Source organism: Phaseolus vulgaris, chromosome 5 (genome assembly GCF_000499845.2).
Source record: "Phaseolus vulgaris cultivar G19833 chromosome 5, P. vulgaris v2.0, whole genome shotgun sequence".
NCBI lineage: Eukaryota > Viridiplantae > Streptophyta > Magnoliopsida > Fabales > Fabaceae > Phaseolus > Phaseolus vulgaris.
Genome location: NC_023755.2, coordinates 258,725 through 272,260, shown reverse-complemented (window position 1 = coordinate 272,260; position 13,536 = coordinate 258,725). Strand labels below are relative to the sequence as shown.

General features: G+C 28.8%; 1 protein-coding gene across 2 annotated transcripts; it reads left to right on the top strand.

Moving 5' to 3' along the window:
• The first annotated feature begins 7,359 nt into the window (after positions 1–7,359).
• LOC137834598 (serine/threonine-protein kinase D6PKL1-like) lies at positions 7,360–12,247 on the top strand. 2 transcript variants are annotated; one of them, XM_068642656.1, is made up of 3 exons: positions 7,360–7,942; positions 8,749–10,530; positions 11,119–12,247. In XM_068642656.1, exons 2-3 carry the CDS (start codon positions 8,897–8,899, stop codon positions 11,966–11,968), a joined length of 2,484 nt encoding a protein of 827 aa, XP_068498757.1. In that variant the 5' UTR covers positions 7,360–7,942; positions 8,749–8,896; the 3' UTR covers positions 11,969–12,247. The 2 variants fall into 2 exon arrangements, with proteins under 2 accessions (XP_068498757.1, XP_068498758.1); XM_068642657.1 differs by having other exon boundaries at positions 7,428–8,604.
• The last annotated feature ends 1,289 nt before the right edge of the window (positions 12,248–13,536 follow it).

The following is a 13,536-nucleotide window of genomic DNA, read 5'->3' as shown; positions in this document are numbered from 1 at the left end:
GGGTTTAAAAATATATTCTGAATTTTAAATTTGAAATACAATTTTATATTTTTAATTCTAGAGTTTAAAAGGTATATTTTAGGTTAAAAATACTTTCAAAATTTTGGAATTTAGAATACAATTTTATATTTTGAATTTTAAAATATGAAATTCTAGAATCTGAAGGGGAAGAAAGGTGTCAATGTAAAAAAATGAATTTTTTTTTATCATTTTACATTTTTTATGGAGATAAAAGAAGAAATTGTCTATCATTTTATTATATTATGTTTTTAGTACATATTTTATCAACAAAAACTTTCTTTTTATCTATATCTTAAAAAAACTTAAAAAATTATTTTTTTAAATATAATAAATCCCTTTCATTAGTTTAAGAAGAGGACATTTTGTTAAAAAATTCACTTCAAAACCTAATTGTCCATTCAGCTAATATTCTATTTATATATTAGAAATGATTTTACTATCATGTTTTAACATATATATGTTGGTTTTGTTAAAAAAAAAATATTTAGTAGAATTGCTAGAAGTATATAATTCTTAACATCTTGAAAAATTAAAGATGATTTAACACACATACTAATTTGATTATATTTAATATAATTTAACTATATTTTTATTTATTGATTTGTTAACCTACCTCCAAACCCACTTGTTATTTAATGGAAAAAATGGTTTTTTTTTGTCAAGTTTATCCATAGAAACTAGGTACACCAATGTTAATTAAGAGGTAGTAGAAAAAGTTGTGACATTATAATTAGCAGACTAAATTGTTGAGCATGCAAAGTGAAAAGCATATTGAAAAAGAACATTGAATTAGGTTTTAATTTGTGGTTGAATGAGGTAATAAAAGGTTGGCACTTTGTCTTGTGTTGTTGGAGGGAGTTGTTGAGATGAAGAGGGTTGAAATGAAAGAGAAGACAAGAGTGAGACATGAACTTGGTCCCCTCCAAATAAGTAATGAGAAATGAGACTTCCAAATTCCATAACTCTCACACATGGAAGATAGCTCTTACTAATTTTCATCACAATTTATACATAAATAAATAATCTTGTAGTGTCATCTCTTGTTTACAAGATGCTTTACCTCACTCAATCATGGAGACACCATCTATGTATATATATAATGCACATCACACTAGGGTTGTTATATATTATATTCAATTTCATAGTTCAATTGTGTATAAGTTAATAGGGTTAAATTTTTTTTAATATAACACGAAATTGTTTTTTGTTTTTATAGTCCAAACTTTAGATCTTCTAGGTACTTGTAATAAAAAAACTATTGAAGTTGATCATGATCAGTTTTTTTTTTTACGATAAACGATTTTTTAACGTAGATTATATCATAATATTATAATATTCACGTCAACAATTAGTCAACATGAAATATTCTAACATTACAGTCCACACTGAAAATTCGTTTTTCAAGTAAAAAAAACTAGTATGAACCGACCTATTCCAATAGTTTTCTTACTACAAATATCCAAAAGGTTTAAAGTTTAAAGTAAGAAAAAACCGAACTTCGTATATTAGAAATTACAGATAAATAAAACATATTTAACCTCAACTAATATTATCACCACTTATTATGAGAATGTATCTCCTTGGTTCATGTATAACCAAACTAGGTTTCTAGTCACCATCTCACATTTTATGAAATTGAAGACAAAATCATCAAATTAGGTTTTGGCAATTACTATTACATCTCAACATATATTAGTTATTGATAATAAAGCTGTTGAATATGTAACATTTGATATACTATAATAAAACTACCATAAAATTGTTACTTATACTATAATTACTTAAAACTATATATTAGTTGAAAAAAAAACTATTTATTTTAAATATTATCTTAAAAAAGGTAATCATTGCGTCAAATGAGGATGAATGTTAGATCATGAAATATAATTAAGACCACCTCATCCATTTCCATGGATGATGATGAGCACAACATGCATGTTCATATAACTTTCTTTTTTTAATTCTTCCATCTTTATCTTCTTCTTTTTTTTTATAAAAAGAAAAAAGTTTCTTTGTGTTATTTGGTGTGGTTGGTCTTATTTACTACCAATTCATCATTATTACACATTCAAGTAAAAGCATATAAAGGGTTTTTTTTTTCTTACTTTGGCATCATGGTCCCAAAGTTTATGCACTTCTTCACAATGCAACAAGTGGCAAAAAAGGCTAAAATTTTGGTAATTAAATTGGAGTGTGTTGTGACCTTTACATCACATGCACTACTCTTTTTCCATTAATGAACTTTATTTCTAGGGTTTATACTATAATCTTTCCACATGAACATGGTAGCTATTGGAGTTTGAATTCCACGTGAAAACTTTCATAATTAATTAATGCATTTTTTAACACATTGGTGGATAAATAGAGATTCATTACAAAAATTATATTACTATCACTAAAAAATATAATTAAATAAAAACTAATTTTAGAGATAAAAAATATTTAATTGTTATATTGAATAAATTATATACTATTTTAGAGACTGAAAAAATTATTGGTATCTAAATTTGTTTCTATTATTGATAAATAGTTTTTAAATTGATATTTAATTAGCTACTAAGGTTTTAGTTATCAACTTTAAAATTTAGATAGTTGGTAGCTAAAATTTTGGTAGTAATTAGATATCAATTTAGAAACTATTTATCAATAATAAAAACTAATTTAGATACAAATAATTTTGTAGTCTTTAAAATAGTATCTAATTTAGTCAATATAACGACTAATTATTTTTTGTTTCTAAAATTGATTTCTATTTAATGATTTTCTAGTAATATATGGTTGATTGTTATTAATCAATTTATAATATAAGCTCGTTGGAGATTATGATCACGTGTTTCTGGATTTTGGTTGCCACAAGTGCAAATTACTAAGGAATCTAAGTTCTATAGACAATTTGTGGTTTTAATTTTTTTTGTTAGTTGTTGCATCAATACATGATGTTTTGGGCTTCTAGTTAGGTTTGTTTGGTTAAACCATTTCATTCACAGACTAGTACGTAACATATATATAGGTTTTTGAGATGATATATTGCTGGGTTGTAATGAGTTCTGACTTGGAGACTTTTAATTTTTTTATATGGATTGTGACATTCCTTCATTGTCCAATTTTATTTAATGTAATTAGTTCATTGTAGATAAAAAAAAAATTATTAAAAATTACAATGCATATACAAAATAAGATTAGGTACGAGTAAAATCAAATCCCATAAGATATATACATAAACTATAACAATTTTTTTGTGAATTATAACACTCCAAAAATATTATTTGCTTATGATAAGTCATGTTTTTTTTTACTATAAACATGATAGAATATAGTTGATAAATTTGTAGTCATGTTTTTTTTCTAAATATGTGATTGAAATTTGGATTTATATATATATAAAAGAATATTTGTTGAGTAAAGTAAAGTTTTGAACAGGTGAGAAAAAAAAAGGAGAAAAAGAAAGATGTGTTTGGTAAAAGAAAGTGATGCAATTGCTCCCTATATTGAAACAAGCCATGCAAATTTGTTCATCTCAATTGTGAAGTTTTATCAGAAAAGAATTTTCAGAAAACACTTGATCCACCACTTCATATAAATGGAACACCAAAACCTACTAGGTCAAACATAAAGGGACCATATATATATATATATATATATATATATATATATATATATATTTATATAAGTTTTAGATTTTGTTATGTGTTTTTTAAAAAGTGTCTCCTCATCAAATAAATTATATAAGTTCATTTTAGTGGATAAAAAGATTTGTTTGATATTTTTCTTTATGTTTTTAAATTAAAAGTATTGTAAAAGAAAATCTCTAAAGATATTTTTAGTGACAATATTAAGTTAATTTTGGTGTTTTATTATAAAAATTACCTTCTCACCAAGCAAATTCATATACATTTCTTTTAGTTAATAAAATACTTTATTTTATTTTCTTTATATTTCTTTATTAAAGTTCTATATAAACACTGCTGCAAAACTAATTTTAGAGAAAAATAATAATTAGTTACTATATTAAATAAATTTAATACTATTTTATAGACTTAAAAATATTGATATCTAAAGTGGTTTATATTCTAAATAAAAATTTATAAACAAATTTTTAAATTGGTATTTAGTTAGTTACGAAAATTTTAATTACTAATTTTAAAATATAAAGTAATTGATACTGATTAGATACTAATTTATAATTTTTTATTAATAATAAAGTTACTTTAGATATCAATAATTTTTTAGTTTATAAAATATATTTAGTTTATTGAATATATATTTTACTTTTGTGTATGAGTATTTATTAAAAAAAAAAATTTATGTTTTTTATTTTATTTACATTTGAATGTTGGATGCTGACCAACCTGAATGTGGTCCTTGGTCAACCTCATTTAAATAGTTTAACATTTTTAAAGGTTTTTCAAATTCTTTATAAATATTTTCAAATAATTTCTATAGTAAACACATTTATGTATTTCTATCAGTTAAATATGGTTACTAAAAATGATTTTTTTTTTAATAATTTTTGTGTGTGAAGATGAAAATATTGAATAAAGAAAATATTCTTAATATACTTAAAAAAGTATTCTTAATAAATAAATAAACTAATTGGTGGTTTTATTTAAAAGAAATATTTTATTACATACTTTTCCCATACTCAAATTTCATCAATATAAACTAATTTTATTAACGTAGACTAATTTCAATTTATTCATATATCCCGTATATCAATTATTTGAAATTTAATAAATACAAATTCTCTTAAATTCAGATAAATTATTTTAAACTATAATGCTTATGTTGATTGAATTAAAACATAGTTTTATAGATGATATAAATAAGTTGTTTGATTTTAATACAATAAAGTTTTAAATAATTTTATTTGGATCAATTTCATTAACATGAAATATTTTTTTACTTATAACTTTTTTTTATTCTAACTTATTTATAGTTCAGACTCATTAACATTTGTTAATTTCTCGTTTATTTCTTATCTTCTAAAAAAATTAGTTAACAATAAATTTTTTATTATTATATTATTCTAACCATGATTGCATGTTGCATATTAGTATTTTTTTTATTACCACTTATTTTTTATTCATTATTTACTAATTTCAATCAATTAATCTAAACATTACAAAAAGTGCCAATAAAAAATATGTATTTTTATTTGACAATTTTATTATTTAATAAAATGACACATTATAACATCTAATTAACTAATTTTATCTTTTGTTAAATAAAAATATACAATTGCATAACTATTCTTCCAATATGATTATATAACTTTCCACTTAAAATAATTAATAAATATATTTATTTCTTTTTCTCCTTTTTTTTCACTTTTCAATTCAAACAAAAACTAAAAGGTACAATATCATAAAAAAATGAAGTCAAAATATTTAGCTACATTATAATTTTTTAATAAAAAACTTTATAGAAAAACTTTCCAACTAAACACATTTAATAATTTATTATTAGTTAAATAAGCTAAATATCTAACTCACTAGTCCAAATCAAATCCACAGAAGAGAGGCAAGATTTGACCTAATTATTTTATGATTTGTTTGTTTGTTAGTGGAAAAAGTTGAAGCATTTATGATATGATTACAGTTCACAAATTTAGGAAAAAAATTAAAAAGTGGTCCCATCCAACTTCTTATGTAATGCACAACAAACCCTAACCCTACCTTACAACTTTAGGACACTATGCCCCTAACTCTCTCTACCTTTCCATAAATACTCACAATTTTTCATTTTTCTTTCAAAGATTACAATCAATTTAACTAATATACCCTTAACTTTTTCATATATAATTATTTTAACAATATTTTTTTATAGATATTATTGTTATTTGAGGTGTGAGTTTAGTTTAATTAAGATGTAAAATTTTATGATAATAGATAAAAGTTTTTATTATTATATATATATATATATATATTCTTAAATTTTTTCAATTATGTTTTTAAAATTTTACAAAAATTAGTCACTAAATGTGCTGAAAATGTATTAATTATTTATTTATTGTAGTTGAGTTAAAATGTTTAATTATGATGTTAAGAACTAATTTTAGATTCATTTATATTGTGTTAGAACCAATTAATTCATATTTGATAGAAGGATTAGATTAAATTTGTTAATCTTTCAAATACTAAATTATTATTAATTAATTTATACATTTCACTGATCAAGTTAGTAACTTATCCTTAAATTAATTGGTAAAAGTTTTTTTTTTTCAATTGAGATTTATTCTTAGAAAGAGACCTTAATCATCACCAAACCTAGTTTTACACCAATAACATAATTTTTAAAGTAAAAAATATAATTATGCTAGTCTAAAAAGTGTAATTTACACACTCAATCATATCTCAAAAATATAGAAACAAAATTAATAAACAAAATCTTAAAAATGTAATTTATTTATTATTTTACATATTCCATTAAATTATATAATTGATTATAATTATACATAATTGATTATAATTATACATAATTGATTGTTGGGGTAATAATTCATATAACTTATATAATATTTTACAAAATTATACATGCAATTAAAATAATTGACAATTATTTTATAAAATAACACTTAATCATAAGTCCGAGTTTAAAACAGAACAAATGAAAAACATTTTAATATTTAATTAGAACGACACTTTGGTTACTTGTGTAAATCTTACAACTTACATATATTTTATTATCTGAATTAAATTATGTATTTTTCTTTCTTCTCATTTATATTTTTTTTCAGTCTTATTTTATTAATTTAAACTTTAATTTTTTTTTCATTGTTTACATATTTATTTCTAATCAAATAAATTTAGAATAAATAGTTAGTTAAATACAAAAAAATATTAATATAACAAGAAGAAAAATTATAATTTTAAATTTAAAAACTTTAAAAAAATAAGAATTCTTTTATTCGTTTATTTTGATTATTTTGATTCTTTTATTCGTTTCTTAATTTATCTCCAGAGTTCTTTCTTATCAGGCTTTAAAATTCTATGTTATATGATTAATCTAAATTTGATGTTTTTATTTATTTATAAGTTTTGGCCTAATTTTTCATATTTGTTTTTTTTTAATAATATTTTTTTATATAATGGTAGAAATGTCTAATTTATAAAAAAAAATTAGTTTCTTTAATTTTGTATAAACTTATAATTGAATATATGTTTAATTTTTAGTAGTTTTTTTTGTTAATAAACATATATGATAATTACTAAATATTAAATATACATAAAATTATTGTAATCATTAATAGAGTTTAAGTAAAACTAGTAAAATTATAATTTTTGATTATATTAAGAACAAAATATTTCTATAATAATAATAATTAATTAGCATAGGTTTATAATAAGAAGCATTGGTTACATGCAGATATTAAAATGAAGGTAGGAGAAGGAGATAGGAAGAGAATAACACATAGCGTTTGGTATGGTTTGAATGAGTTACTAGTGTGTGCATAATGTATGTATGTGTCTCTGCAACACAACACCATGTGTTAATGTTGTCTACACCACACACAAAAGGTAACATAAATCATAGTAAATGTTTTTTTTTGTTTTGTTTTTGTTTTGCAGCATTAGATTGCAGAGAAAATGAAGGAGTTGTAGCAGTAGGTGGTAGGAGGTGTAGTTAATAGCAATAGGAACAGCAAATGTTGCCACTGTCACACTGCTCTTTCTGCCTCTCACCCTTCTCGTGATTACCCTTTCTACCTTTTCTGTTTTCTCTTTCCTCTTTCACCATATTCACCCTTTTGCCTTTTCCTTCTCTCTCCCTCTCTCATCTTTCAACTTCAAACATCATACATCAAACCCTAGCCATACCATTAGCATGCTCTCCTCTTTCACTTGCTTTTCATGTGTTACGCTTTTGGGCTCTTTCAATTCCCCTCCACACACCTCTTTCTGGGGTTTTGGAGCTCTTTCAGGTAATGTTTTGTTTCTTTATTTGTTGTTTCTTTCGTTAATTGATTGTTGGCATGGTTTTTTGTTCCAGATTTTGCTTTTGTTTTCTGGGTGGTTGGATTATGTTTGCTTGATTTTGCAATAGGCCTTTTTTTTTTGTTCCCTTGGATGATGATGGTTTTGCAATTTGATTGTGATTGTTTCATGTAATGGTTTAACTTTTTTTGTTTGGTGTTTTAGCTCCTCTTTTAATTTTGATCCACGAGGAGGATAATTGGTTAATGTATTTATGCTTCTTTGTTTCATGCATTTTACTTTTATCTTCTTTGTTGAATTCTCTCTTTGATTGAGCTTCCTTGTTGTCCTCCTTGCCTTTGAATCCAAGGTTTTTTTTAGCTCTAATTATGGTACTAATTCCATGTTTTGGGTTGTGAGCCTTGATCTTTCCTTTTTCCCCTGATATCAAATCTCACATCTCTTCACATAATCAAGAAATGTATCCCACTTCCAAATTCACATCTTCAAATACCAAATCTGAACAAAGAGGTGCTCCATGCTTGCTCTCCTCCATCAGGGATGTAAATGCCTGTGGTGGCCCAAGATGGGAGTGGAGGAAGAAATGTATTGTCACCTTTTACAGTTCAGTAATAAAAATGTTCAAATTGCAAGGATGGCTTAGGATGAGGTGAATATCCACTTCAGTTTGTCTGACAACTTGGTGTTCGAATGCATTATGCACGTGTCTGTTATTTTTCCCTGCCTATGTAGCTAAATACATTGTTTTCCAAACTTGTCTTGACCTATCTGCAATATCAATGTTAAATTTCAGGTTTGGATGTTGAGAGGTATGACTGAAGAGAAATGTGGTGGTGCCCTTTGCGGTTTTGTACTTCTGTGCAATCCTCTGTGACTTATCTTTGAAACTGGGCTAAAGCTGAGTTTCCTTTTTTTGTCAGTCAACTTATAATCTATCGAATATGGATACCTCTGGTAGTACATGTGAGATAGTGGAATCAAGGGAAGAAATAATTTCTATGGTTGACAAACCTGAGAGTAGTTGTGCTCACAAATCAGGAAAAAAGTATTCGATTGAGGATGATATTAATCAGCTTTTTCAGGCTATTGATATTAAAAGTTCAAGAGGTCATAGTTCATCACGGTTACAAAAGAATGCTCTTAAAAGGCCAATAAAAGTCACTTCATCTCAGGCATCAGGAATTGGCATCTCAGAGCCGGTAAGTTTAAAGCAGGCACTTAGAGGGTTGTGCATCTCTCAGGCCTCAGAAATGGCTGCTTTGAAAAGATTGTCTAAGCCATGCAGTTCATCTAGAGTATCAGAGGCTGGCACCATCAAAAGGTTGTACACAGCGGTGGTAGACGAGGGGAAAGGGAATTTGGTTGAAATTTCCCTAGTGCCAGAGATATCTACTGCACCTTCTAATAAATTACCCGGTGTAACTATATCAAGTTCGATTGATCATCGTCCTAGTCCTTTGGTTGATGCTACAAAACCAAAAGAAATGATGATTGGGTTTTCATCCCAAGATCAGATTGTTCCTCTGCCATTAGAGGTTGAGGGTGACAAACCAATAATGGACATTGGAAAACCAGTACTTGCACATTTGTCACCAGTTGCCTCTGCTAGTGAAGTGGTGCCAGAGGATAGAAGGGATCCTGTTTCCTTAAGCAAAGCTTCTCTTAGTTCTTCAATGCCAGTTAAGGGGAAGGAAGCAAATTTACTTCCTGCATCTTGTCCACCTAGCTCTGGCACTGGTAATGGAGGGGATAAATCCACAAGCAGCAATACATGTTTGTCAAAGCCAATATTCAATAACTTGAACTTTCTTAAGAAAAAGGTAAAGCAGGATTTAAGTTCTATCTCAAGCTGCTCCACTCCATGTACAAGTAATGTGGACAAGGAGGTTGGAAATTCTGATTTGAAGCATGGAGTGAAAGAAAATGGGAAATTGTCTCCAAGCAGTTCAAATCATAGCATTGAAGTTAACTCAGTTAATGTTGGTACGGATTCAAGCAAACCTGGTTTCAGCTTGAACTGCAATAAGAGAACTAAGTTTCTGGTGACAAAAGTTGATGAGAAATCAAGATCAAAGGAAAAGGGCGAGTTCTCTCAAAGTTCAAAAAGTAGCATTGGTGAGTATAGTAGTAGCACAAGCATCAGTGAGGAAAGCAGTCTTAGTGGTTCCAGCCGTGGTGGCCACAGACCTCACATGTCGAAACACATGAGATGGGAAGCTATCCGTGCTGTTCAGCAGCAACATGGTAATTTAAATTTGAAGCACTTTAAGTTGCAAAAGAGACTTGGTAGTGGGGACATTGGAACTGTTTACCTTGCGGAACTAATTGGTACAAGCTGCCTTTTTGCACTCAAAGTGATGGACAATGAATTTTTGTCAAGTCGGAAGAAAATGTTCAGGGCCCAAACTGAAAGAGAGATCCTTCAGATGCTAGATCATCCATTTCTTCCTACGCTGTATTCTCATATTGGAACAGATAAGCTCTCTTGCTTGGTTATGGAGTATTGTCCCGGAGGAGATCTGCATGTGCTGCGACAGAGGCAGTCATACAAGAGTTTCTCGGAACAAGCAACTAGGTAGGAGTTGTGGACTTCTCCATTCCTTTGTGACTAGAAAATATATTTTGAAATTCAATCGTGCCTGGATTTCTATATTTCTGTTTTGAAATTCAATTGTTGTCTCGGTAGAGTATGTTCATATTTTTTTAACCCAAGATAATTTTTATGTTCAAGTCCAGAGACCTTTTTGGTAATTTATTCATTGCAGCATTCATTTCTAAGCCCAGCTAGCATTTTATGTTTGATGCTATGCACTGAACTAGAAAACCTAGTGTAAATTTTTGGAGAATGTAAGTGAGGTAACCTTGATGAATGAAATTTAAACAGAACAGACACACTTGTGCGCACAAATTGGTTGGATGGTTTAGTGGAAAACTATAGGAATCCCCAAGAGAATTTAATCAAAGGGCAGTGTTTGAAATTATCTTGATTGATGTACCAAAAAAGTCTTGTTTAGACTGCAACTGAGAAAGATGCAGATTAAGTGTGAATGTTGTATTGTCTCATTTTCACTTTACCAGAAACAGATTCCTGTGTGACAATGCATGGCAAGTTGATAAGTTTTTCACCCAGTTCTTCACTATAGTCATGCCATCACATTTGCAGGTTTTATGTTGCTGAGGTTCTTCTCGCCCTGGAGTATTTGCACATGCTGGGAGTTGTATATCGAGATCTAAAGCCGGAAAATATCCTAGTACGAGAAGATGGACATATTATGCTGACAGATTTTGATTTGTCACTCAGGTGTTCTGTCAATCCAATGTTAGTCAAGTCATCTTCACCTAACACAGATGCCGCGAAGAAGACCTCCAGTCCCTGTTCTGAAGCTAGCTGCATACACCCTTTCTGTCTCCAACCAGATTGGCAAGTTTCCTGCTTTACTCCCATTCTATTATCTGCTGGAGCAAAATCCCGAAAGATGAAGTCTGACATAGCTTCTCAGGTTGGTCCACTGCCACAGCTTGTGGTGGAGCCTACCAGTGCGCGGTCTAACTCGTTTGTTGGAACCTATGAATATCTTGCACCGGAGATCATCAAGGGTGAGGGTCATGGGAGTGCAGTAGATTGGTGGACTTTTGGTATACTTTTGTTTGAGCTTTTATATGGTAAGACTCCCTTCAAGGGCCAATCAAATGAGGACACATTAGCCAATGTTGTGTCACAATGCCTTAAGTTCCCGGGTGCTCCAATAGTCAGTTTTCATGCCAGAGATTTGATCAGAGGGTTGTTGATAAAGGATCCTGAAAATCGATTAGGTTCTGTAAAAGGTGCTGCTGAAATAAAGCAGCACCCCTTCTTTGAAGGCCTCAACTGGGCTCTAATACGGTGTGCAGCACCACCAGAGCTCCCCAAGTTTCGGGATTTTGGAAGTAGTGCTCCATCTATGGCTGCAAATAAGGAGAATGCAAATGATTTAGAGGATATAGAAGACTGTGAAGAGTTTGAGCTGTTTTAGTTACTCTGCCCTTTCCAACCCTGGTTTTCTTTTTCATTTCTTTTTGTGAGGGGTAGGAAATTGAATTGAACTTGACTTGGTTTCAAAACCCAATCTCATCCATATAACACTTAGTATAGCCTATAGCATAAATGTAATCCAAACCATGTAACAAATAGATAGATTAGTATATGTTTATACTGTACTAGAAGTTGCAAATCGATAAAGGAAACACAAGGATTTCTTTGGTTTGTCTGCCTCTATATGATATTATCAATGGATATTTCATTCCCTTTTCTCGTTTTCCTCCATGGTTGACACCTTCCCAAAATCCTTTATTTCTAGTTTTTTTTAAACTCTCTGGTCATTTGCATAGTTTTACATTATAAAGGAAAGCCATTCAAGTTTGTTACTGGCATTTACAATTATGCAATTCCGTGAGATACGTTTCATTTCTGGGCCAATGCAGAAATGCAAATAAGCATAACAGTGGTAAGGCTGGTTTTCTTATGTTGGTGATTTTGAAACAGTTCTATATGTAATCTGTAGTACTATACCTTTATGAACTGGTTAGAACTGGTTGTCTTATTCTTGTTGTATGCAGTGGTGGTGGGTGTTTTCTTGGTTTAAAGCACAGATTGGAGATGTTGGCATTCAATACATGCAAATTTAAAGGGTCAGTATATGAAGTTTATCAGCTTTGGACTAAATTTTATATCTAGGGTCTGATTGGATAAATTTCTCCATAAATGTCTTTAGGAGAAAAAAGTAAGAAAATATAATATAAACTTCTCCATAAGCTAAAACTAGCTTATGGTAAGCTAATTCGTATAAACTTCTTCATTTAACTATACCAAATTAAATATTTAATTTATGCATAGAGTGGTTTTAACTTATGGGGAAATTTATTTTACATTTTATTTCCTATTCTCTTCTAGAAGTTCGAATGAAGAAGCTTAACTAAACATGCCCCTAGTCTGATGTGAATACTGATGATACAGGATAACTGATATGCCCATGACCATGCCAAAGTCCATAATTGTTACTGGTCAGGATGATGGATAGCACAGGTTTGCAAAAGGTAAACTATAATCATTGGTTAGTTCAACTTGTGGATAAAAGCAGAATATTTTTACCATGATGTGCATGAACTAGAGTTGGAATGCTCTGTGCAAGTCATGAGCTGCTAAAGGTATATTTGGTTTATCAAATTATTTGTTAAGATTGTCATGTATTGACTTGTACAATGTAATTTCCTGAGACTGAAATTACATGCAAAACAAAATCATTGTCATTTAAGCAATTTATACACAGTTCCTCCATTGATTTTACTTTTCCTTTGTTTTGTGACTAAAGTAATTTTCCTGTAATTGTATTACATATATCTATGCACGTATGTGAGACCAAGATCATTTTCATGGTTTTAAACTCTTCTAACTTGACTCCCTGAATGACACTTGATCTTAGCCAAAAGGCTGAAAAAGGTATTTTATTACTTCCTGAATCAAGTGGAGCATCACCTGATATTCTTTTGCTTCCTGTCTTTTCTTGTAATGTTTTGAATCTTTGGTACCTTATTATGTGCTCCT